This window comes from Genypterus blacodes, unplaced genomic scaffold (assembly GCF_046128005.1).
Source record: "Genypterus blacodes isolate CSIRO-AG114 ecotype Tasmania unplaced genomic scaffold, CSIRO-AGI_Gbla_v1 ptg000156l_1, whole genome shotgun sequence".
Taxonomy (NCBI): Eukaryota; Metazoa; Chordata; class Actinopteri; order Ophidiiformes; family Ophidiidae; genus Genypterus; species Genypterus blacodes.
In genome coordinates, this window is record NW_027466957.1 from 8785001 (window position 1) to 8812500 (window position 27500).

Here is a 27500-nt window from a genome sequence, read left to right on the forward strand (position 1 = left end):
CAGAAGAAGCTCACAATTTCCAGCCTTCCTGCCAACCGGCCTCCAGGAGAGGGAACGCTGTGGGAACTTTATGGGAAGCAAGTATACTACCTTAATAATACCACCGCAACTAAGCCCAGGTGCTTATTAAAATACACGCTCGTAAATGTGCACGCACACGCACACTCACACACACACACACACACACACACACTCAGGCACACAGACACACGCACAAAGCTGAAACTCGCACGATGAAATTAAAGGTTTAAGTCCATTTAAACGTAACGAGATTTGATGAAGTGATGATGTCATTTCTATTCGTTATTCCTTCTCAGACATAAATCCCGTCTTTGTCTCGCTGCCTCACGTTGTCTCAGCATTTTGTGCAACAGCGCGGAGAAAAAAAAGCAATTTGAACCTTTAATACTGTAAGTCCTTATTTGCATCGACTCAATTAGCATGATGCCATTTGGGGGAGGAGGGGGATTCAAACCATTTTAAATTAGAATTCCACTGCCAGATAGGCCTGTGTGTGTGTGTGTGTGTGTGTGTGTGTGTGTGTGGGTGTGTGCGTGTGTGTGTGTTTCCTCACGTGTCGACATGACATTTCCAGCCAACCGCTGGAAGATGGATGAGGTTGGGGGGGGAATCTCGTCTCTGCCGCAATGATAGGCACGCACCACCAAGCACACAGACACACACACACACACACTGGTACACAGACATGGCTGCTCTTTCTAATGTAATGGAAATGTTTCCAGCAACCTGATGGGACTCTGGTGACAAGCAGGAGAGAGATGATCAAATACTTGGGCGATAATTAAAAATGAACACTCCTTCGCACGAGCCACAGTAACTCCCACCAGGCGGGGGCGGGGGGCGAGGTGACAAGAGGGCGAGGTGAGCGGAATGGAACGTGCCTCCAACAACAGCACATTTTTAAAAAAAAAGAGCCGGGAGATGTTTGCCAGAGTGAAGATATAAAGGCTTTTTGTTCTAATGGAAGAGGTGGAAAATGGAGGAAACTGAGGTCGGGGAAAGAAAGTAAAATCAATGGTTGGAGTGAGTTTTATGATCTACAGAAGAAGAGAAGCAGATGGAGAGAGAGATGGGTGGAAAGGGGGTTGAAACGCATTAATGAAGCAGAAGAAGAAGTCGTGCGTGTCCTCTGCTCGATTCAACTCAATGACAAGTAAGGACCACTACGCTGCAAAACAATCAACCAAACCTCAATAATTGATTGCAGGTGGTGAGAGTGTGTGTGAAGCCTGTTTGCTTCTGATTGGAATCAAATTTACACTCTGTTATGGTTTTTAGATGATAACAAGAAAGCGATTCAAGGATTTTGCCGTCATCTCCATTTTCTCTTTCCCACCCTATCATCAGTGAATAATGAGAGGTAATCACTGATGTTTCACCGATAGCTGCAGTGTTTCCTCCGCTGCATTGACCCAAATCAACACGCCACACCCACGTGTCCCCTGCACATACATGCCTGTTCAACATGCCAATCCTACACGTGTTAGCAAGCACATGCCTGCATTCTTCCCACAAGCATAGTTCGGATCCCCCACATGTATTCATTAAGAGTCTTCCGCTGTAATGTTTCCATTGTCACTCATCTGACTGCATAGGCATTAGCGTGTACGTGCGTGTGTGTGTGTGTGAGAGTGTGTGTGTGTGCATTCTCTCTTCTGAGATGCTGTAGTAAGCCTATCCCGTTCACTGTTAACTCAATAATCCGGCAAGATGACAACAATCAATCAGGGATGGAAAAGACTGCCGGCTCTCACGCACGCGCACAAACACACACACACACACACACACACACACACACACACACACACACACACACTATTAGCTCCCAATTCATAGGAAGCCGTTTACCGGAGAGTAGGGCAGAATTTGATCAAAAAGATACCAATGCTCTTCCAGGAACACTGAGCCGGCCTGTAAAAGCCTCCAGCTGACCTCCCGCATGCACAAATCACTCCCTCCAGGGTGATGGAATCTGGTGGTATACGTTTGCTTTTTATGGCGCGTGTGTGTGTGTGTATGTATGTACGTGGCGAATTGTGCATGTTACACTTCACCAACCATAAATACTCTGCGATTAGAGGGTGGGTAGGACAGCAGGATGCGACAACTTTACTACTGCCTCCATTTCATCCTTTCTTTGTCCCATTGTCCTCCCTCTCTCTCTCTCTCTCTGTCTTTCTCTCTATCTAATCACTCTAGCCACTCTCTCTCCATTCACGGCTCTGTGAAAGCCTCAATTAATCTTCCTTTCAGCCACATGATACCAGATCATTAACAGTGATCGAAAGCCTCAAACCTGCCGCTTCCCTCTGTCGCTTCAACCTTATGTACATTCGCTTATTAGCTAGGAATCTGTATGTGTGTGTATGTTTGTGGTTTTATGCATACGCATACACACACACACACACACAAACACACACACACACACACACACACACACACACACACACACACACACACACACACACACACACACACACACTGACACATGAAAGAGTGACGAGAGGATCAGGTTGATGTTTGATCCGCACCGCCTGATGGTTCATTAGGATACTGAGTCTGAGATACTGAGACTGAAATGAAGCCATTTTGGGGTTTAGAGAAGAGGGACCAAAGGATGAGGAGCGCTGGTTTAGCGATTTAGCTTTTAACTATCAATCTTCTCTCGTTTACCGATATCATGGTGTTAAATCTCTGACAGGGTGGCTCCACACCTGCAGATACTATAAATCACACACATATTGTGTTAATGTGTCGTCAGTATGTGTGGTTATAACACGTCGCTCTGTGTGTGAGTGTGTGTGTGTGTGCGAGTGTGTGTGTGTGTGTGTGTGTGTGTGTGTGTGTGTGTGTGTGTGTGTGTGTGAGTCAGAACCTGGCTGTCTTTGCCCAGACTTGTTGCGACTTTGTGAATCCTAGCAAGCGGCGAGGTAACTTTCTCAAAAACTTTTTAATAGCCATTATACACCCAGATCCTTGAGTAACTAATGGTGCCAGTGTGCGTGTGTGTGTGTGTGTGTGTGTGTGTGTGTGTGTGTGTGTGTGTGTGTGTTCGTGTGTGTGTGTGTGTGTGTGTGTGTAGCAGGCACTGGCCACATATGGAGTTGGATTGATAGCTCGCCCTTGGTGGCGGCTGACCTAGCAAAGCTGAGACAGGGATTAGGAGGTAGGGTGCCTTCATAAGCCAATTTCTTCTTCGCTGTTTGAAATATGGTCCGTGCCATCAAACAATCAGCAGCCCCTTAGTGTTGTATATGTGTGTGTGTGTGTGTGTGTGGATGTGTTGGCTGTTGTTCTGGGTGTAGCAAAGCAGCTAGTGGAAAGCTAACCTTCCAGAGCGCTTAGCTGTAATTACATGCTAATCTCTGAGTGGTTTTTGGAAACACGCGATAACAAATCCTCCCCCAAGCTGAGAGAAGAGAAGAAAGGATCCAGCATCTGGACACTGGGAGCTTCGGGGAACCTTGTTATATAGGTCCTGTCCCGTCCCGTCCTTTGAAATGGAACTTAAAATGTCTCCTAGACGGGTTTCATTTTCTTAGTCCATTTGAGCTTCTTCTTTCCTCTATTCTTCTTCTTCTCCTCTCCAGCCTCCTCAGCCAACATCAGTCTAGTTAGCCCTTCAAATGCTTCCAAATCTCCTTCACCGTCACTTTGATCTGCCCTCCATCCACTCTGGAGGATCTTACAGATGGACATTAGGTTACTTCCCCAATCAAAACGCCGCTGCAGGCTACTAAACACCTTTACCAGCTCATGTTTAAGGCCATAAGCACTGCGTCTGACCTGTAAATGATCAGGCAGAAACTGAGTCATCGTCTGTCTCCCCGTGACGCTTCTGCACTTGTTTCAACTTCAACATCCTTTCATCTCAACGCTTGATAAAGTTGTTAAAGAAGTCACAAAAACACTGAGTGGTTCGCGCGTGGGAGTCAAGAAAACCCAGATAGGATCCAGCGGAGAGGACTGTGATGCCTGCAAGCACACCGACACCGACACGCCAACTCCAGCGTGGAACAAAGTTCACTGAGATACGACCCAAATTCCCTCAGTGTGACAGCAAACATCCTTCCTCTGACACCAGCGTGCGTCTCTCTTATCTCTCCCCGTCTCTCTCTTCCTCCCTTTATCTCCCTTCCTCAGTTTTTTTCCCCCTGCAGCCAATGTGTGTTTTTTTTTAAGTTTATCTGCAAAAGTAGCAGTGTTGGGTTGATTAGAGGCTCATTTAGATTCTGCTGCATTGACTTAACAGGGCTACGGAGGAGGAAAGCAGCAGGGTGAGATTGTTCAAACGGATTTTTATGTCAACCCAGGGGATTAATGCATAGTTTCGAAGCCGTTTCTCCTCTTTTATGGCTCCCGAACTCAAGTGTTAAGTTAAAAAACAAAACAAGAGATGAGACATTGAATTGCATCACACATCTAGATAAACAAAATACATCAGAGGAATGAACTGTGGACATGCAGGCTTTGATTTCTCAGAGGAGCTGACGAAAGAGAAGCGGGACGAAGAGGCAGAGACAGATTGAACCCAAACACACCACGGACTGGATGGAAAGAGACAAAACGGTTTAGTTTTCGCCCCAATTAACAAGTACGCAGTTTAACAGCGACAGAGGAGATTCTCCTCATGCATGCGTGATGAAGAAGAGCAAACAGCTGTCAGCAGTTTGTACCCTCCAGCTCTGATTTCCATAATTGACTACCTAATGTTGCACTTTTCATCATAAACGCCATCACTCTTAGTTTGCCAGGCGCCAGGCGGTGGAAGTTGCGCCGCGGCCGGCGTCGGATCACGCGACACGATTGGTGCCACGACATCTGTAAAGTCATCAGCCGCATGTTAAACAAGGAGCCCGACGACGCCAAACAAACACAAATAGTTGGCGGATTTGAAGGAGATGAATACGCTTCGCCGCCATTCAGCTGAGTGTGATCTGTCAGGATCGTGGTCCAGGCTGCGGCGTTCCCAAAGCAATTTATTCGATGCCACGATATAACAAATGACACCGCTGGAACCGCTGGAACGGAAAGAGAGAAATGGGTTTGCAAATAGTTCCAGTTTTATCTCCATTATAGCTTAATATTGCAATGTCACCGATGTGGAACACACACTCATATATGAGAGCGGGATCTCGCATAAGTTTGTGCATGGGCAGGCGGGCGGGCGGGCGCACACACACACACACACACACACACACACACACACACACACACACAATTGCAGGCCCAAGGTTTTCAGCATAACCACATAATTAATGGTGTGTTAAATTGAAGACATTAAAACAGCGAACAGTTGTAAAAAGGGCCACCAGGGACAAAGAGGAGATGGTTTTTCAGAGAGCGACTCGTATTATCATAAACTAACACACAGAAAACAACTCAAGGGAAGATCGAGCCAAACAACAGGAAGGTCAAACCCTCAAACCGCTCCGATAGAATCTTTGCATAGTGAGAGAGTGAGATGATGACAAAAAAGGGAATCTTGCTCTCCAGGCAAACCCGTTCATCTGCTTGGGCGGGGTCACAGTTGTGGTCAGTTTAAAGGCTCCATATGTATGTAGAGCTATGTTTAGAGTGACAGTTGTCTTCAGGAGCAGGATGTCGACCCGCTGCTGAGCCCCCCCCTCCCTCCCACACACACACACACACTCACACCCTTCCTCCCCCGAGGTCGTCGCCTCCTCTCCGTGCTCGCTCTAGATTTGCGTTGTAAATTCCCACATCTCAATTTGACAGGTTCATTTTTTTTTTTAATTTCCTGAAGGCTTTATGGCGCGGGAGTTTCTGGATACGCGTAAACGGTTTCCGTGGTGACGGCACGCCAGAGAAGAGAAGAAGGAGGAAAAAAAGGAAGAGGAGGAAAATAGAAAGCTAAACATATCTGAGGTCTCCAGGGGTCAGGATCATAATTGGTCCAGAGCATGAGGTCGAAAACCACCGCCCCCCTCTCATTCCCAGTTTCGTTTCTCTCTCTCTATTTCCCTCTGTCTATCTATCTCCATTTCTCTTCCAATCTCGCCCGCTCTGGTTCTGCAGATAAATCAGATGGTGATCAATAATTCAAGCACATTCAAACCTGGCCTCTCTGTAACGGGTGGGGCAGGGCGGGGGGTGGGACAGAGAGAGAGAGAGAGAGTGAGAGCGAGAAGGTGGGAGATAAAGGAAAAACAGAGAAACAGATAACAAAGAGCATCGCGTGTTAATAAGCAAAGTCCAAGTATCCGGCTATCAGGTGAGAGGCGCCAAAAAAAAGGAAAACGTCTTTGTGTTGTGAGTGTGTGAGCTTATTATGCAGTCACCTTGCCTTGTGACCTACACACACACAAACACACACACACACATTTAGTCGTTGGGGTGTTGTTTTGTTTTGTTTTATTTTCATTCCCTCATTTGAGCAGCTGAGGCTAAGCATGACCTGTCAGGCTTCCACTTTCATGTAGATGAAGACCGTTCAGGCGTAGCAATCAGCACCGCCTAGGTCAAGAGCACAATCAGGGCAGAGCGTCAGGCATCATGTGACAACACACACACACACACACACACACACACACACACACATACACACACACACACACACTTAATTACGGCAACCTGCTGTGACCTTCGGGAAGAAAAGAGTAATTGCCCATAGGCACAGAAGAAGGGGGGGTGAGACCTTCATACATGACACCATATGAACTACAGCAGCGTCTGTGACCCTCTGATGTGATCCACTCTCCTCCTGATATTGCTCTGCTCTTTTCAAAATCTGGTTTTTAATGCATTATTATGCTTTAACATTGCTAATTAAAAAGCATATAAGTTAAGTTTCAAAGTCTGTTGGAACTGAGCTTGGCCTTCATTTCACACTTTCTTACTTGGTTTTGTAGGAATAAATGTTTCCAATACAAATGTGATCAAACCACAACCCTTGCCTTAAAAAAATGCACCAATTTTTTGGGAATGCAAACCGTTTAAGCACATTTTTCTCAATATTTACTCAGATACCTAGAAAGCATCTCCTGTAAGACCTGTTCTGCTTTGAGAGATTTTGCCGTAAACAACCTCAGATTAGCCCTTAAAGGGTTAAAGATGGTGATTATGAGCTGTTCACACAGATGAGAGCCTCCAAACACATACATCACACAACCAAGTCAGTTTGGCTGCCAGTATACACACATGACATCAAAACGCTCATAAATGTCTTAAGAGATCTAGATTCTCTGATCCTCCACCATTGTACACATTGTTGCCGGGTACATGAGTCGCGGTTATCTCAGCAGGTGTAGCTCTTATTTTACGCATGAATTACATTTCACGTATCCGCCGCCCATATTGGGAATATATGGAGTGTGTTTCATGTAACACTGAACTGAGCCGGCTGTGATTTCCACCTCAGGGGTGCACAGCAGCTCCTCCACCTTTCCAGAGGAGAAAATCACATAATCACACACGCGTGATATATATTATTTATAGGTGTCTGCTGGCTTAACGTGGACTTTATGTTGAACCCATTTCTGTGAGCTAACACACACACAAACGGCACAGGTTTTTTTTGTTTGTTTGTGGATAATTCCCTCCGTGCGAGCCGAAGCAAAGTCAAAGAAATTGTGCTTTTGCTCACACTTAGGCCCATCACAGTCCACAAGGGGCTTCATGAAAACTTAATAACAGGCCAGAAAAGACCAGACCAGAGAGAGAGATAAGAGAGAGAGAGAGAGAGATAAAAGAGCCGTGACCGTCCTCTCCCTCTGTCCCCGCAGGGCCCATCTCCTCCATCAACCTGCCAGCAATCAAGGGAATTCCGTTCATTATCATTGATCGCGCTTGATTCCATACGCATGGAGCCGCATGGAAGCATGAGGTGGACACACACACACACGCACACACACTTAAAAATGCGCTCTAATGAAGACACCCTGAGCAGATGTCTGTAAAATTGAAATTTCTGAGCTCTTCCGAAGAACAGCTTTCATATTTCAGTGGTTTGCAGGTTTTGATGTATTGCCTATATCGCCTTGGTGCTGGCAAGAAAGAAAGAGATTAGTGCAACTCGCTCACTCTCTCTCTCACACACATACACATACACACACATGCACACAAACAGGTCTTCTGGCTTGATAGCACACAATACTTTATTGCCACGCCGTGCAATTTTCCCCAGCTGCAGTAATTATGCTTAATTACATCTGTGTGATGCATTAATATCGAAGCCATGAGCTGAAAGTGTGTGTGTGTGTGTGTTTGTGTGTGTGTACTTGTGTGTCTTGTGGCTTGCATGTACATGAAGATTGGTTAGGTGGTTAGATGCTGCGTCAAAAGACATCCAGCATCTCTACACTCATGAATATTCAACAAGAAATTTGAATGTTAATGTTCCCATAAAGCAACAGGACCAGCAGGGGAAGCAGGGGCGAGGCGGGGGAGGAGGAGGTGTGGGGGCTGGGGGGATCCTTTGTAATGTGTGGTTGAGGATGTCATACCTGCAGAGGGAGGAAGAAGTTATCTCTATGGAAATGATATAGTTCTGACTGATTGTCTTCATCATCTCTGAAGTCCTCCACACAAAGCTGCTATATTATTTATCCTTTGTCAATAAAGAGAAAGTGTGACAGAAGACATTATACACACACACACACACCAACACACACACACGCACACACTCACTTACAGACAGCGCTTGTGGGTGTGTTAGTGGTGAAAATGGAAGGGGTAAAAATCGTTTCACACCCCTGGCGTTACACCGACTCTCCTGCCTCTGCACTCCATCACCACACTGACACACACACGCACACGCGCACACACACACACACACACACACACACACACACACACACACACACACACACACACACACACTCAGGCACAGACCATCATCACCAGTCGTTCACTGTGACAAGACAAACACCTCTGCTCCTCACCTTGGCTGTGATGAAACAAACCACCCCCCCCTCCTCCCCCACTGTTGCTTTGTTCCATCCTCTCATCTGATTGTCGCTGTCTTCATCTTAAACCGACACTTCACCTACTAAAATATACCTGCCCTCGGGATGCATGGCTGTGTGTGTGTGTGTGTATGTGTTTGTGTGTTTGTGTGTGATAGAGTGATGAGGGTGTGTATGAAATGGTGTCCATGTGAAGCTGCATCCGTTATTGCTGCCTGTTTTAGTCGGCCAGATATTTTCAGGGTCAATATGCAGTTCTGAGCTTGTTGCCCTTGTTCAGCGTGATTGTACACCTGCACAAATGTGTGTGTGTGTGTGTGTGTGTGTGTGTGTGTGTGTGTGTGTGTGTGTGTGTGTGTGTGTGTGTGTGTGTGTGTGTGTGTGTGTATGTGGGTGTTTGTGTGTGTCTGCCCGGGCTGTCCTTTTCTAACCTACACCATGACCGAGGAAGAGGCCTCCTTCATCAATCACCCATGGTGTCCATGGCGCGCCGCATTAAAAAGCGACTCCATTCACAACGGCAGCCCTTGTGGCCTGCAGCCGACATTCACGATTGGTCAGAGGCTCTAATCACCACCAATCAGATCGCTCCCACGGCAGGTCAGGTCGAGGTCAACGCCTCAAACGACCCGTCCAGACAAAAACAGGATTTTATGTATCAATAAAATATCTATTAGACCAAAATAAGTGATAATCATTAAAAGAAAGAGACAAAAATGAGGATAAAAGTGAGTAAAACCACAGAGGAAGAGACATTCTGAAGGAGGGATCTACAAGGATGGAGGGAGGAGCAGAGGGAAGTTCCCGAGTTTTGCGGCATGCGACACTAAAAGCCCCGTCACCCACGCTGCACAATCTGGACGCAAGGACAGCGAGCAGATGGGCGTCAGAGGAATTAAAGCGAGTGTGAGGGAGTACGTGGTCCAGGCGGCGAGACAGGTAGAGCCGGGCCAGAGGGGCGACTGTGGGAATGCACGAGGAAGAGTTGGAACGATTTTGAGCCAAGTTCTGCACGTGCTGGGACCTACTCAGGGTCCGTGCCAAGGGACAGGAAGTGGGACAAAGCGAGTGAGAGGTGAGGGAGGGTGGCAACCTGTGGCGAGCTTTGTGAGGGTTTCAAGTACATTTGCTTGACATCGACGTAGAAACGAAACGGACGATGGCGCCAAAACAGGAGGATAAAGGCTCCCGACAAATCATCAGACGCACAGGGCCGTCTGCCAGCGCTTCCTGTTCTCCAGGGCCGATCGGCGTTCTGACAACCGTCCAACACGAGTGTCTGCAGCAGTTAGGCTACAGAAGGACGAGGGAACAGAGGCGTTTGGATCAATATGGGCTCATTATCTGTTGCCTTCTGTCCCGGAGAGATGAGTCCCATCGCTCGGCCTGTTGATGAGGAAAGCGCACCGCAATTCAATTAGGGGGTGGCCGAGATGCCAGAAGAGGTTGGATCGAGGCACTCTGCCTAGATAATTGGCACACACACACACATGCGGTTCAAGCGGGACTATTTTTACATCTGAGGAGCGGCGGTTGTTGTTTGTTAATGGTAGTTTTACCCTGTAATGAACTGGGAATAACCGGGATCATTGTCAGTGCCCTGGCTTCCACTAAGACACACTAGGATCCCTTGTGCCGCTGCATGTGCACATGTTTATTCATGTGAACACACACACAGACACACACATCCATGACCCCATGGCCTTTTTGAAAGGTCATGCAGGGTTGAGTGTAACTCCTCTTAGCAGGTTAAACTCATCAGAGGTGTGCTGGTGTGAGTGTGTGTGTGTATGTGTGTGTTTCTGCAGGCAGGAAGTGTCAGGTCCTCCGGGGGGGAACAGGAAGCTGTTTCCAGGATTCTTCGGGGGCTTTTTAGCAGCCGGCTGACAGCTTTATAAACCTCTTAATAAATGGTCAACCTCCCTCTCTCTAACGAGGCGAAAAGGTTCAAAGACTGGGGAGGGGAAAGAGGCGTGTCCCCTAAGGTGGATCCATAGCTTGATAGCTTGGTGGGCGTATGTGTGTGTGTGTGTGTGTGTGTGTGTGTGTGTGTGTGTGTGTGTGTGTGTGTGTGTGATCGGTAAAACGTGTACGGATTGTAATAAGCGACACACACACGCAGGCACTTTACCTGGTGTCTGTGTCTGATTAATTGCCAGTCTAAATCTGAGCGCTACACACACACACACACACACACACACACACACAAACACACACACACACACAAAAAATACACACCAGGCTTATGTTTGAATTTGAGGAAGTCGGGAGGAGGCAAGAAGCAAGAGAGGCTGAGGATGGAAGGAAGCGGCTTAAAAGGTAAACAGGACATCACTGCAACAACAAACTCACTGCTGATCTCTTTCTCCTCTGAAACAGCTCACACAGGGATTTCTTTCAAATCCACTTTAATAGCCTCTTGAATTTTTTAAGTGCACACACACACACACACACACTCGAGGCAGTCTGCACACACACCTGTAACTTCAATAGGAGTCTAGACATCTACCTACATTATCGAAAGGCCAAACTAGTATAACGCCCACAATCGCACCAATGAATATATCCAGCTTCCCCACGTACGAATAGAAACAAACATTAAGGCAGAAACGATCATATCAGAGTCGATACATCCGTCTGAGTCACGTGACCAATTGTCCAACATTTGAGTCGCGGGGGGGAGGGGGACCTATTCACCTATTGCTGAACTTGGGCCCCCTTCCCTTCGCCGTGTCGTCGTTTTCCCTGAGCGCCACTCCCCGGTTGCTTTCCTTTCGGCCGTGTGTGTGTTTGAGCGTGTGCGTGTGGATGAGATCACTGAACTCTCCAGTTCGGCCTTTGTTCTTGGATTTCCTCGAGCGTGAAGCAATACATCAGAACTTTCCTGTTTCACTCTTTGTCGTGAGAGAGATTTTATTGCTCCCTTAGCTGTTGAAAGCTCCATTTACTCAGGGGAGGGGGGGGGGGGGTCCAAGCTCAGTATTTTTTTAATATCACCATAAATAACATTGTCACACCCCGTCAACTTGACTCCGCTCTGGCACTGTGACTGGAGGAGGGTCGACTGGTGGAAATGTCACAGCTCTCACTTCACTGATCAGCCAACTGCTGAACCCTGATCTGGGATTTCTTGGGAACAGAATTCCTCAAATAATAAACATCCAAAGGAGGAATTTGTACATTTGTTATCAATAGACTCATTATTTGGCATCATGACGGACAATGAGACAATCTGTCTGGCTGGGATGGTTGATGACTCTCACAGGGAGTTGGGCGGGGGAGCTCAACACCTCAATATTCAAAAGAGTTGATCTTCTTAAAATTCCCCTCTGGGTCTCTACTGTAAATACTAAGACAGGCTGCCAGCAGGGGAGGATCCCACCCAATGACCCACCAGCCACCATATGCTGTCTGCCACCACAGCAAAGGTCCTCACAGGTGCGGCAAAGACACACAAACACTGACAAATGTATTCATTAAGAGTAATAATGGTTTCAGCTGGAAAACAACCCGATAAGACATTTGAATCGCATCGAACCTGTTGTGGAACTTCAGTTTACGCTCTAACATTTGTTGCACTTAAAACTGTGATATTTGGATCTTTGTAAAGTATCACAATAATATGCATCAGTGTGATTCTGTAGCAAAAGTTGTTCATCTTTAAACGCGATCACAATCAGCTGAGGAAGGAGTCGAACTCACCAGCTGTAAAGTGCAGATGAAGATGAGGGTGCATCGTCCGCTGCAGCAGCCCATTGTGTCAGCGGGGGGTGAAGCCGAAAAGGGGGTTTGGAAGCGGGGGTCGGAAAGGAGCTGTGACGATGCCGCCCGGAACTCAATCCAGATCCAAACGCCGCTGTCCCATCCTCCTCTTCCTCCTCGTCCCTCTTACTCTCCGCACAGCTGCTTTTCAACGGGATCTCTAAGGGAGGTTTTGGTTTGGTTTCTGTCTGAGCTCCGTCCGGCCGGTCCGCACACGAGGTGACTGCCTGGGAGAGTGTGTGTAAGTGTGCCTGAGTGTGTGTGTGTGTGTGTGTGTGAGCCGGTGTGTAAAAAGGAGGTGGGGTCTGAGTGATGGGGAGGTGTAGTCAACCAGAGGGGGCAGAGATGGGAGGGGGGGCGGCAACTGGCGGACACGAAAGAGTTAAAATCATAACCTCACTCTCACAGGAAGATCAACTCATTAGTTCTCTGGAACACACATATGAATACTGTGTGTGTGTGTGTGTGTGTGTGTGTGTGTGTGTGTGTGTGTGTGTGTGTGTGTGTGCGCGCGCATGCGCGCGTGCGTGTGTGCGTGCGTGCGTGTGTGTGTGTGCGTGCGTGTGTGTGTGTGTAAGAGAGATCGGACTCAAATACGAGAGAGAATTTGTATGAGTGACGATCTAGCGAAAAATGATGGTGGTGATGGAGCACCGGCGCCATCTCGTGGCACTTTGAGGGAACAACAGGCTGTCTCAACAAACAGGGGCGCGCATCATTTGATCCAGAACCAGGAGATTTAATGGTGGGTGAACCGGCAATGTCTCCTTTTTCCAGCAGAGTTCCTCCATCCAGATCAACTCAGTGGAAATTCCTTCATCACAGCATATTTATCTGCATGTTTTTGTGTCCTAGGAACACACGCGCACACACACACACATTCACACACACACACACACACACACAGGTGTTACATTCCCTGATGCTGTTTGTGTGCTGCAGCTTTGGAACATTCCTGGTATGACTATGGGAAATTTAAACACAGCTTGAAATTATACATCATAGTCTTATAGGTCATCCTTCCCTTTGTCCCTGTTCTCCCTTTATCCAAACTCCCCTTGACCTCCCTCCTTCTCTCCACACAGAGCTTTTGTTTGACTCTGCCCTCTGGCCAGTCGTTGCTCTGTGTGATTTATAGTATAATAGAGGAGATCTTAAAAGCGGCTCATTCAGCTCTGCCTCCTCAGCTCGGTGCGGGTCCCTCCTCTCTCCTCCTCGCCAGCCTGATAAATCTTTAAACATCCCCAGGCCGAGTGAGGGAACACTTCACGTCTGATTTCATCACACACTCCTCCTCTCTGCTCCTTTAAAGCTCCTCTCTTTTCCCCCTCCTGCCCACCTGCGTCCAGGACCCAAACCATGCAGGAGGTGCCTCATCCAGCCCCGACGCTCCTCTCCTCCTTCCCACGCCGTTATAAATAAACCCCGGCTATTTATGGAAATGGACGGTTAGGCAAGATTTGTGCATAAAAACAAAAAAAAAATAATGCAACCACAAGCTAAAGCCTGTAAATATCCCCCACCTGTGTGTGTGTGTGTGTGTGTGTATGTGTGTGTGTGTGTGTGTGTGTGTGTGTGTGTGTGTGTGTGTGTGTGAGAGAGAGAGAGAGAGAGAGAGACCAGGCTGAAATGAGGTCACTGTTAAAAGTCTATTAGAAGCCTTGATGTAAGATCTCCTCATGTTCCCATTTTTTCGCCCCAACACCTCCTTATCGACGCTGGGTGTGTGTGGGGGTGTGTGTGTGTGTGTGTGTCTATGCCAACCCAGAACGCTTCTTTCATGACAAGTGTGTCCAGTCCCTCTGGAATTGTTCTTCTCCACAAAGACACTAATGTGAAGTGACAGGGCAGCCAGTGGTGCTCTGCTCTGAGGGGACCTGCATTGTGGAGGAGACCCATGAGTCTGGTTCATTGTGGACAACAGCACAAAAAGAAAAGGAGGAGGAGGACCTGAAAGTGTCTTAAGCTATCCATTCTAGTCCCCCCCCTGCCCCCCGCCCTTCTCTTTCCTTTGCCATGTCCACCTCTCTTTCCTCAAAGGGTATTCCCACATTCAAACATGCACACAGAAGAGACTCGGGCCTCACACATGCATGGATGTGATCTAACAGGCAATTCGTCATCATTTGCGAGGCTGCCAGAGACCTGAGAGCAAAATACATTCCATCCCTTCTTACACTTACACAGCGGCCCGGATGACTTGATGCCTCTAAATTATTATTGTGCTGCACCAACAAATGACGCAATAAGTCAGGCTGCAACACTGTCGCCAAGCAGCTTCTGTTCACTTTGCATTGTTGACAACGCAGTATATGATTTATCTTCATAGTCAAACTGTATAAATGAGCAAATCGAGTCTCTGCTTTTAGCTCATGGTGATATTTATCAAACCAACATATAACCTATATACAACCACCACTGGCTGTCCACCAAGCATCTCAACACTTTCCTTATTTAGACTCCAGCTCATTAAACTTTAACATTATACATGTAGCTTATGCTTGGTGTCATCTGGTGTCTCTTTCTTTACTCTTTTGCCATAAGAAAGACTCTCAGACTCGGTGTAGAATAAATACAGAGGCTATTATGAGGAGCATTTGAATAATTTATTATCAGATTATGCTTTGTTGAAGGAATATTGGTCCAACGAATCCCTTTCAACAGCCAAATCGTTACTGCTAAGAGTGACCACTGGGGGGCGCTGGTCTACGGTCTGATTTAATTGAAAGGGTGCCGTCACAGCTGTGTCAAGTTTAGTAGTGAGAGTGAGAGAAAGAAAGGAAGTAAGGCGATTTCCTTCTAAATAAAACACAACTGAAAGAAAAAGTATAATGAGGCAGCTTTAGCGTTAGCATTGGCAGAGAAACTAAACTGTGCTGAACGCACTTTAACAAGATCTTCAGGTATTTTGACGTGGGGAGAACGTTGAGGAAGGACCCCCACATTTTCCGCTAACGAAACGTGGCTGTAGTGATGTTGTAGAATAATAACAGGAAGATATTTGTTCAAACAACTTGATATGGCAAAAGCTCATTACAGCCTGTCAGGACTGTGTTTCGTCCAGTTTCTTTGGGGTACTTCTACCACCCAGTGGCCAAAACTGATTAGTGCAGCTTTGATTTGATTTGCGAGTTTTTACCCAAATGTACGTCCCCATTGTTTGAAATCGCTCTTTTGTGTCTGACTGTGTTGTTATAGTTTCACCTCAGTTTTTCCATATATTTTGCACAGCTTCTATTATCTTTATCTTCGTATTCTATGTTCTACTTACCGCAATTTTGGCGCTCTTAAAAGGGTCAGAGCCGGTTTTATTTTGGTAGTACTGACAGGAAGCTCCCTTGCATCATTCCAGCTGCCTTGAGCGAATGTTAAGTCACATGGTCGCTGCCCAAACCGGAGCACTGATGGAGCCAGAGGAGGCAGGCAGGCAGGAGGCAGGCAGGAGGCGAGCCCCTCCGGTAGCGCGTCAGCATCCTCTCGAGTAGGACTCCGCCGCTGTCACCGCTCCGACACACGGACGACGGACGAAACCGGAAAGCAACGACTTTAAAACACACACGCAAATCACGCGTCATGCGGCGGCGGCTGCTGCTTCTTCCTCTTCTCCGTGCGGCGCCAAAGCAGCGGAGCGAGGGGCGCATCTGAGGAGGGCAGGCGGGGATGATCGAGAGGATCCGGGCGCCGCTGTCCCAGGAGAACTCATCCGAAGAGCCGGCACAGAGACACCGGAATGATCCTCTAACGTGAGTCCTCATATATAAAAGCCAAATATGTATATGTGTGTGTGTTGGTGAAGACTTACACAGTTTTTGCTGTGCAGTTCACCATCATCTTCATCATCACCACCGCGTAATTGTTGTCGACACGATCCCACCTGTCTGATCAATCATTCATAGGCTTCTCGGTAAAGTGCAGCCTAACCAGATCTTCAGCGGTGTGTGAAAGTTGCCATGTCAATTTGGTAATGGTGCACTTTTACCCCGCATCCCCCCCCCTCCCCACACACACACATACACACACACACACACACCCACCGACCCACCCACCCATGCACACACCCATAACTTTATGCACGCGCGCATTAAGGTTTAATCTGCAGGGTGCTACAGTGGCTGATGGGGTGGGTAAACTAGGGTGGGTTGGGGGAGGGGGGGGAGGGGAGGGGAGGGGAGGGTTCGATCGCATCCCTTTAAAGTTTTGATGAGCCTTAACATGTGTCGCACAGCTATTATCACTATGAAATTTATTACAAAAGCGTTTGTGAAGAGTTTTCCTATCTTCCCTAATCCGTTGATAGGCCCGAGGGCGTGGGTGGCTGTGTGTGTGTGTGTGTGTGTGTGTGTGTGATGATAAGAAAAAAGGCTCCAGTCCCACTCACACAGCGGCGGTTGATTAATTATGGACTCCGGAGCTGAGAGAGAGGATGGTGGTGAGAGGAGATGCAGACATGTCAGCACAGCTGTTAAAGATGGATGTCATGTTGAGGTTTCACCAAATGGATCAGTGTGATGATGAGGATGATGACGATGATGATGATGAGTGTGTGCCTTCATCGCTTTGCTTCTGTCCCTCCTGAGGCATCAGAGCCGTCTACCTGCCTAATGAGAGCCACAATGGAGTGCATGATGATGTAATGTGTCACCTGTGTTGCAGGCTTTAGAGGTAAATGATGGTGTGTATGGGTGTGTGTCGGTGGGTGTGAGAGAAAGACTTACACGGCAGGCACAGTGCATGTAGATGAATGAAACCCACTTACTATGCAGCAAGGGTTCCCTGACCCCTCTGTGTGTGTGTGTGTGTGTGTGTGTGTGTGCGTGTGTATGTGTATTTCTCCTCATTACACTTATTGTGTTGATTTAAGCAGGAGGGTCACCCCTGAGGCCTGTTCTCCTGCCTTATACTGGGGAGTGGTGTCCTGAATTACAGTACACACACACACACACACACACACACACACACATGCAGCTTATAGAAGTGCAGGTGTACGTTGGTAGAAACATAGCAGCTTAGGCGTTAAGTTGGCTGGTGTGTGTCCTGGCTCAGGTATCTGTGTCTTACACAATCAGCACTGAGCTCTGCCTCCTCCTCCTCTCATTACAGGAGAGCAGTTTGTTGAGAGGCGCTTTACTCCAATCTTGTATATTTCACATTTGCGATAGAGTTCCACCTCCGTTTTGAAATCTCGTGCAATTATGTTCACATCCTGCCCACACACACACATGCTCTGTACAGGAACCCCTCTTTTCTCGGTTGCTCTACAAAACTGAAACTCCTCTCCTCTCCTCTCCTCTCCTCTCCTCTCCTCTCCTCTCCTCTCCTCTCCTCTCCTCTCCTCTCCTCTCCTCTCCTCTCCTCTTCTCTCCTCTCCTCTCCCGCCCTCCACGCTGCGTCTCTCCCCCGGGGCGTTCTCAATACCCCCCCTCTCCTCCTCCCTAGTATGTATTAAACATCAAGCATGTGGAGCGGCAGACACGGGGGCCGAGCACTTTGAGGCAGAGTCGGCCCTCCGTGCAGGGTGACAAAACAGTCAGATGGCCCCCACAGGGCAGAGAACAATTCCTGCTGCTGATTCACCCGAGGCGACAACACCGGTGCGCCGCCTGCCTCCCTCCCTCCCTCCATCTATCCATCCATCCACCCGTCCTGCTTCCCATCATCCCTTTTTCACCTCCATCTCTTGGACAGGAACACACTCTTGGCTCTGGCTGGCACGCCTGCGCAGTGGCCTTCACGTTCACCATCAAAGCACAATTCGAGCTCCGGCGCATCTCGGGTCTCTGCATAATAGCCGAGGGAACCGGGGGGCCAAAGATCGTCTGGTAAACCCGGGCAGATGTGCCCCATAGTCTGAGAGTGTGGGACCTCAAACCGGCCTGCCACCCTGCATTAGTGCCATGGATCCATGACCAAAGGGTTCAGGGCACCAAGACTCACTGTCTGCATAAATAAATGGCTCTCAATTATTAATGCTGTGTATAGGGCAAGGAGAGGCACTGCAGAGGCCAAGGGGAGGAAAGCAGACTATGAGGATGCAAAGAAGCAAGGTGGCAATAAAGAAGGGAAAGTATGAAGCGTCTGAGACTGTGGACCAGAGTGAAAAGAGAGGGGGGGGGGGGGGGGGGGGGGGGGGGGGGGGGGGGTGTGGGGGGTGAGCGAGTGGAGAGCAGATAGATGAATGGAAGCGGCAGCATTGAACATTGACTGCAAGCACGCGCGATGATATTTTAAAGCACAAAAAAGATCACCATAGCAACCGAAGATCGGCGAGGACACAGACAACGGCGGCCCCTTTAAATGCCCGTTTCAGCGAATCACCGGGATTTCATCGGGAAAGCGCAGCGTGAAAAAGGTCACGGGCGGCCCGACGGCCACGCTCGCCGCTCCCACACAATCTCCCACAATGCAGTGCATGACGTCTCCAACTTCACACCAGCGACACACACACACACACACGCGCACACACACACACACACACATACACACACACACACACACACACACAGTATCATCATCATTAATAGTTGAATAAGGGCTGCTTCTGCATCCATCATGTCAGGACGCGCTGCACACTGCAAACATCATGCTAGGTGCAGTGTTACAGCGGCTCCATTACAGCAGGAGCTCTGTAATTCATAAGTATTGATTCACGTCTCTGCAGTCTGTCACTGAACACGACTGTATACTACAGCAAACACAATAAATGAAGCAGCCGAGCGCAGAGCCCGACATTTACTTGCTGCTAACTCCCCATTATCTCTAATGTGATGCAATCATAATACTACAGCTGGAGCTAATATGCTTGTTCTGCATGTTGCTGCTCCGTTATTACATGTAGGTAATGTGCATCATCTCCGGCTGCCATTTAGCAGCAGACGGAGCAGCAGACTGCGTCTTCGCCAACGCTCCCGTCAGGTTTGGGCGCTTTGTTAATTTACATATGTGTGTTTAATAAATCGGCTAATATTTTTAGAGAACGGACCCGAAATTGTCTCAAGCATGAATTCATTAAATAGATCTTGTAGAATTTTAATTGTAGCGCTGTTGCTCCTGTGTGAAAAGCTCTTAAGACATGCGTTTGTGTGTGTGTGTGTGACCATGAGTGTGTTTGTTTGAGTAGCGGTAGTGGTTTAATAGCATGAAGGGAAGTTACGGATCGGGTCAAAAGGTCAATGTTGGACCGGGTTAACATGTGAAAGACGGACTTTTGTCCAAAGTAATAAAGGTGTTTTCTTCTCTATTTCATGAGCATGTAAGTGTGTTAGTGTTGTTGACATGCAGGTGTGTGTGTTTAATCTTTATTTGACATCGCTTTGTCACTAAATTTATCTTTATTGTGCTGTGTGATGGCGACGGGGCATGACTGTTGTTGCACTAAGTAGGCTATGATGCTGCGTGCGTGTGTGTGAGCGTCTTTCTGTGTGTGTGTGTGAGTTTGTGGGTTCTCCGAGCCATCTGTTGGTCATTTGCATACCTCAGTAGGCATTTGCGTTCACGGCGTTGGAGCTGTGTCACGTCGCCACGAGCGTCTCCTTCCTGTCTGTGTATCGTCCTGTTTATTTATTTATTAACAGGCAGTTTGAGGCAAGCCTTGGCCTGTCTCACCTGCCACACAGCAAGAGGCCGTGGCAGAGGCCCCCGTCCAGGTATTGATTGGTTTGGTAAGAGAACCCCGGGGCTTTTAGTGATTCTGCTTAATAGGAGTGGCTGGAGGGAAGAGAAAGGGAACCTGGAGCAGGGAGGGAACTTTCAGCAGAGAGGGAACACAGAGGAGAGAGGGAACTTTCAGCTGAGAGGGAACGTTCAGTAGACAGGGAACGTTCAGCTGAGAGGGAACGTACAGCTGAGAGAGAACGTTCAGCTGAGAGGGAACGTACAGCTGAGAGAGAACATTCAGCTGAGAGGGAACGTACAGCTGAGAGAGAACATTCAGCTGAGAGGGAACGTACAGCTGAGAGGGAACGTACAGCTGAGAGGGAACGTTCAGCTGTGAGGGAACGTTCAGCTGAGAGGGAACGTTCAGCTGTGAGGGAACGTTCAGCTGAGAGGGAACGTTCAGTAGAGAGGGAACGTTCAGCTGAGAGGAACGTACAGCTGAGAGAGAACATTCAGCTGAGAGGGAACGTACAGCTGAGAGGGAACGTACAGCTGAGAGGGAACGTTCAGCTGTGAGGGAATGTTCAGCTGAGAGGGAACGTTCAGCTGTGAGGGAACGTTCAGCTGAGAGGGAACGTTCAGCTGAGAGGGAACGTTCAGCTGAGAGGGAACGTTCAGCTGTGAGGGAACGTTCAGCTGAGAGGGAACGTTCAAGATGTTGGATAAATATTCTCCGACGTGTTTGTCTTTGATGTCTCCTCACTGAGGAGATTCAAAGCGTTTGGGTTTGTACAGACGTGAGATAAACGTCACGGCCGAGCTGGGAGCCGTATCTCCTCTCATCTCACCACACAGCTGCATTACATCGTGTGTGTGTGTGCGTGTGCCTGTGTCTGCTGTGCAATGTTGCACTTTGTTGCGTTGCCTTTATCGTCCCTGTGGCAAACACACGCCTGCAACCTGTCTGTCTGTCTGTCTGTCTGTCTGCCTGCCTGCCTGTCTTGGTGTGAAGTCAATAGAGCCCCGAGCTTCAGAGAAACACTGAGCTATTTTTAGGAAGGCGGCAGATTGTGTTAAGCGAGGAAGTGAGGTGACACGACTCGGGTTGAGAATCCTCAGTGTGCACAAAAACGTTGCAACTGTCTTGATTTACTTCCTCCCTCCCACCTCTCTCTCTCTCTCTCTCTCTCTCTCTCTCTCTCTGTTCTTTTTTTAAATGAGGAAATGACTTCTATAATTAAGCTTAACACCTGAGAATATGTTTGTAAGTTAAACTGTTGACAGTTTTGTTGACAGTGTGTGTGTGTGTGTGTGTGTGTTAACTATTTTGGGCTGTTTGGGATTTATTTTTGTTATTTACGCATTCACCTCCACATGAAAGAGAGCTGAGGTCACAAGCGATTCAATCTCTGTCTTTCACAAACTTTCTCTCTCTCTGTCACACCGTCACACACACACCGTCACACACACTGTAATTTAGCCATTTCCTCTCATAGATGCATTCTCTGTGTCGACCCTTTGTTTCTTCTATTAGATGCGACCCACTCGCCTTCCTCCCTCCCTTTGTCAGCAACTGTAGCTCTTCTGTAATCTGACACGTGTGTGTGTGTGTGTGTGTGTGTGCGTGTATGTGTGTGTTTGGACTTGTTTAATGAAAGCACCTGCTGTGTTTGCTCCCTTCATTCACTCGTTTGATCGATAGCACGCTGGGTCTGTCAGCGTGGTTGCTGTCATAGAATCTCTGCTAACCCAATTAACCGAACGGTGCGCTAACCCAATTAGCACAGACCTGCAGTGTATTAACGCCGCTCACACTGGCACACACACGCACATCACGCCATCGTCAAACGTGGAACGCCAGCAGGTCAGAAACGAGCCAAGTCACGACCACACTGAGCTGCAAAGGCCTGAAGAGCTCACCACTGTCACGTTTACACAAGCAACTGGATCATCTGTCTGTTTACACGCGTGTTAAAGACGTGACCACATACTTCCATTAAGGCAGCATAGCTCTGATGTTTACACCTTTATGGGATTGAACTCGCCATGAATCAACCCATACTCTGATCAGAAGTACACAATGTTCATAAAGGATGAGTCCATGCTCATTCAGACTTAGAGCAGAATGATGAAACACTTTATTTATGAATAATTTGCTACAGTTACACGACTTTCATACGTGTCAGTTGTCGTTGGTACCGTTGATCTAAGAAGTCAGATATGAATCATAGCAGGAAGTCATTTGTTGTGCATCTTTACGTTTTATGTCCGTATCCAATCAGGCGTCAGTTTTTTCAAAATAAGCATTAGTCTTAAACAGCGCTTTGAAACAGTTTAGTGTAGTAAGTTTGCAAGAAGCTGGTGAGGGTGGAGATGTGAGGGAGGGAGGGGGGAGGAAAGAGGAGGGAGAGAGAGTAGGCCGCGGGCGAGAAGGCATAATGACTCTCCCAGAGAGGAGCATCCCCACTGAGCGCTCTCTCTCTCTCTCTCTCTCTCTCTCTCTCTCTCTCTCTCACCCTCCCTCCCCCCTCCCCCCTCCCCCCTCCCCCTCTCTCCAGCGCTCATGTGGGACAGGTGCAGGAGGCGAGCGAGACGGCAAACACGCGCACAGGTTAACATTTCTCAATCCACCGGGGTAATGGTTTTTCCATGAGCGGCCCTTTTGTGCGGGTCGACACGGCTTTTAAGACTGAAATCAAATCGATGGCTTCCCAGTCTGAGGCTGGGAAGGAGGAGCACGGGGGGAAGCAGCTCCCGCGTCTGCACCGCCACGATAAAGCCGGCAGCCAGCACCTTTTCAAACGGAAATGGAACATCCAGCGAAAAAATGAGACAAGTCGGGCGAGTGAATGGGAGACGGAGCGATGGGCGACGTGTTGGCTTCCATGTCAGAGCTTAACATTTGCCGGAAAGGTTCATGTTGTGATTTCTTTTGGGTTTTTTTGGGAGATCACACACACTCTCACACACATACGCACACACACACACACACTCATACACACACACACACAGTGTTGCACACGGAGGCATTTGGGATCGCATGCAAGCTTGCAGCTGCAGAAAGTGACTCACCCAGAAAACCACAGGAGGCTGAGCTACAGTACACCAACATACAAAATGCCCCCTCTCTCTCTCTCTCTCTCTCTCTCTCTCTCTCTCCTTCCCCCAGTCATTTACTTGATTGCAAACACACACACACACACACACACACACACACATGCCCCAAAACAAACGCATGCTTGAGAAGGGGACACATTTGTATTTTCTGGTCCAAATCCTGTGAAAGCCTCTGGGGGAATGGTTTTAAAATAAATCTCTCCTTAACACGTATATGCTGCGCTCCCTCTTTAAATGCATACGTGTGTGTTTGTATGATCTGATCAGTTGGCGTAGGTTGCCGTCGTGTAAGGCCGCTGTTGTAAACGGTTGCGCGGAGGCGTCTAAGGAGTCGTCCTCAGGGAAATAAGGGCGGCATCAGCAGCAGAGATGCGTCGTCTCTGACAGAGAGGTACGACTCTGTCCCATTTATGCGCATTTTCACTTGTTTCAGTCAAAGATTGATGTCGTGAGCTGGAAGAAATGTGCAAAACACACACATATGGTAATATCCCCTATGCCTTTGTGTCTATATTTACATGTGTGTGTGTGGAGGTGTGCGTGTGCTGGTGTCAGATGTAACAAATGTCCTCTAGGGGCAGTACTCGGCGTCTCTTTGCGGACATGCGCCGTCGCGCACTGAGCCATGGCCTTTAGACTCACTCTTAAGGGCAGCATGTGGCGGGTTTGAATCCCGATCGCTGCCACGCTCATATACGTATATCCTGCAAACTTGTTGGAACAGAAACTGTGCATGGAAGGTCATGAAAAGAAAGTAATCCTAATTTCCAACGACGCTCAAACGCAGCATTGGGATTGGCTTTAAGATGATAAAACAGAGGATGGGCACTCAGACACACACACACACACACACACACACACACACACACACACACACACACACACACACACACACACACACCAACTGTCAAGAGGACAAGAGGCACATCAGGCTTAGTGGGCCGGCTCCAGACCTGGATCTGGATCTGGACCTTTAGAGAGGAGAGACGCCGACTGAGTATCACTTTTTTAACTCTCTTTGCAGCCTCTTATTGAGCCGGCGAGGGTTGCGAAGCGCACAGTGGGCTTAGAGTGAAGATAAGAGAACCAATTCCTCCTCCTCCTCCTCCTCCTCCTCGCCTCCTTTTCTTGCTCCCTCCGCTCTTTGATCCTCACCTCAGCCGCTTCATAGCTCCTCGCCTGCCGTGTTTATGACAGCTCCCCTTCCTCTCGTCTTTTCCGGCCGACGTGTCAGCAGTTCATCTTCTGGAAGGTCTCCACACGCACACGCATGCACAAACACTCACCATCGCTCTCTGTCTCTCTCTCTCTCTCTCTCACAGAGGTAAAGTGAGTGCAGTAGCATCCGCGATGAATAATTGAGTTATCTTCCTCTGTGCAGAAATAGCAATCTCCCTACACAAGTGTGAAAACATCACTCGCCACCCGGGACCTGGGAGCTGGTTGCCGCCGCCACTGCCGCGCTGCAAGTCTACACATGTATGTAGCGGTACAAGCGTCTTCTGTCCTTCCTGCTGCGCGTCTCCCTTTGATCTCCACCTGGAACGTTAACCGGCCAGATGTGACATTGTGAGGTTTGATTGTCGCAAGCTGACAAACCGATGAGCAGAATGGAGCGACGGCAGGAGAAGGTGTTCACAAGATGAGTGTGAATTAATAATGAGGACACACGCGCACACACACACACACACACTGCCCCCACTGCTTTTCATTGAGTGCAGTCAAATAGTCCCATGTGGACGTTACTGTGACTCCCTAGTGTGACTCCCTAGATTGGATTGATTTGAGTCAGTTCTAGGGAAGATTCATTGCTTTACTTGCAGAAAATACGACCTGCTGACTGTCAGAGACGAGAGGGTGTCACCCTGACACGCCGCAGGACCGCCGTGACATCCGGCGACGCGACAAAAGCAGAGGGGCGAAGGATCGCAGCGCAACCGACAAACAAGGTCCGGAATCTGACAGGGGGAATTCTCTGAGCGCTTGCCGCAGTTTGACACATCGTTCACCCAGAGGAGCGCGAATCCACGAGCAGCGGCGCCGCTCACTGATTCTGCTTCGCGATATTTCAAGCATATGTCAGCGGTTATATATAATAAAACGGTAAAATGAAAAAGAAGGATGCGTTTTGGCGCCGGAATTAAAGGTGATGAGGTGGTGGAAGGTGCAACCAGCTGTCAGGTCTATAATCAGCACATGAAACACTGATTTGACGCAGCAGGCGGCAAACCGAGGCGAGGAAGAGGCGGGGGGATGAAGGTGCGCGGGTTAAATCTGGGTCAGGGCGAGGCGGCGGGACGTGGGATGTTAGGTGTTGGAAGACGAAGCGAGAGAGAGGGCGAGAACGTCTTCACAGCTTTCACCTGCGCGTCACTCTGGATGGTTTCCCTCCCAGCCACTCCAACGTGTCTCCTTCTCCGTCTCCCTCTTTCTTCTCTTCTTCTTCTTCTTCTCCCTCTATCAATCTGTGTCTCTCGCCCTCTCCCTCTCCTTCCCTTGCCGGGGGGATTGGGAGGGTTCTTCCAAATTGGCACACGGATGAATAATGCATCTAAAGCAAAAAGCAAAGAGCTGCCAGTCGGATACATCTGCATGCCAAACTCGCCGCTGTGTACATTTATGTATGGAGCCCAACGATGCTTCAGAAGAGAGAGAGGAGGAAAAAGAAGAGGAAGAAGAGGGAGCTCATCTGTCTTTACCCTCTGTTTACATGCAGCATCTAGATTTGCTCTGAATGTGTGGAAGGACGGAACGCACATGCACACAAAGAGCGACGCAACCATGATTAAAGGAACGAGGACAAGAGAGAGAGAGAGAGGGAGAGAGAGAGAGAGAGAGAGAGAGAGAGAGAGAGCCAATCCCATGAGAATAAATCTTTAAATCCTGATCGTTGCCTCTGACTCATTCTGGTTAATTAAGTCAAGTGAGAGGAAAATGGGGTCTTTGCCTTCACAGCTCGGATCAGCACTAAGGAAGAGAAAAGCATCGAGTGTGTTCCTCCCATTTAAGAACTCACGAGCACACACATACACACACGCGCACACAGGCCTGCATTTACACACACACACACTTGAAAGAAGAAACAGTCCAGTTTTAGCGCCACGTTTTGTTTCTCGGCCCACATTTTCGGGGGTAAGACGTCATTTGTAAAGACGTTTCAACACACACACACACACACACACACACACACACACACACACACACACACACACATGCGTGTCCACCTGTGGGATTCCTTTCTTTGGATGAGGCAAGGCAGTGAAATGTCCAAACAATAAGACAAGTGGAGTTTTATTTAGTTTTTTGTTTGTTCGCTGTGCCAACCAGGAACAGGAAGTTGTTACAATCGACAATAAAGGGGAAATCTGCTGCTTTCGTAGAAGAAGAAACCTGCTTTAAAATGTAGAAAGAGGAAGGAAGTGTGTGTTGTGTGTGTTGTGAATGCACCAATGAGCAACAAAGGAGCAACTATTGTATCAGAAGGCAATTAGAGTGAGCTAAAGTTACAGGAGTGACTTCATCCTGACGGGGAGGATGAAGCTCCGAGCTCCACACAGGATGAGATTAGAGAGTGAGCCCGGGACAAACGCACAGGCAGGTTTGAGCTCGCTTGATCTGCTAAGTGATGGGGAGGGGGGGGGGGGTCACACAGGGAGAGGAGACTAAACTGTGTGTGTTTGTGTGTGTGTGTGTGTGAGAGAGAGAGAGAGGCAGAGGCTCAGAGATGGCAAAAAAATGTTGGGTTAAGCTGCTGCCCCCTCCTGTCTCTCTCTCTCTCTCCCCTTTTCTCTCTGTCTCTCCCTCGCTGTCTCTCTCTCTCTCCCTTTTTCTCTCTCTCTCTCTCCTCCCTCTCTCTCTCCATCTCTCCGTGTTGTTATGCGCCGTGTGGCAGAGTCCCGCGGGGCTGCAGATTGCCATGGACATGATGTGATTTCTCCTCTCCTCTCTCAGCTGTAATGAGCATGTGTCTGTGTGTGTGTGTGTGTGTCTCAGCTCAGGCCTCCTCTGATCAACTCGCCCTTGTGATGTTTGGTAGACGCCTTGTCCCTTGTCTCCTTTCTCCCGTCATTTATTATAGAT

General features: G+C 48.4%; 2 protein-coding genes across 4 annotated transcripts in view; one reads left to right on the forward strand and one right to left on the reverse strand.

The window, feature by feature from the left end:
• The window catches only part of nkain4 (sodium/potassium transporting ATPase interacting 4), a 33629-nt gene extending 20560 nt beyond the window's left edge, over positions 1 to 13069 (reverse strand). Inside the window, exon 1 of the mRNA XM_076167147.1 lies at positions 12651 to 13069. Within this exon, the coding sequence (XP_076023262.1) occupies positions 12651 to 12704 (54 nt within the window). The 5' untranslated portion in view covers positions 12705 to 13069. The remainder of the gene's footprint in view (positions 1 to 12650) is intronic.
• Positions 13070 to 16081: 3012 nt separating this feature from the next.
• LOC143013131 (uncharacterized) overlaps positions 16082 to 27500 on the forward strand; it is a 26811-nt gene continuing 15392 nt past the window's right edge. The window contains exon 1 of one of the 3 annotated variants that reach the window (XM_076166628.1): positions 16082 to 16453. The gene's annotated coding sequence lies outside the window, so the exon portion shown is untranslated. Of the gene's footprint in view, positions 16454 to 23707; positions 23812 to 27500 lie in introns of those variants that run through there. The other 2 variants (XM_076166624.1, XM_076166627.1) reach the window with 2 other exon arrangements.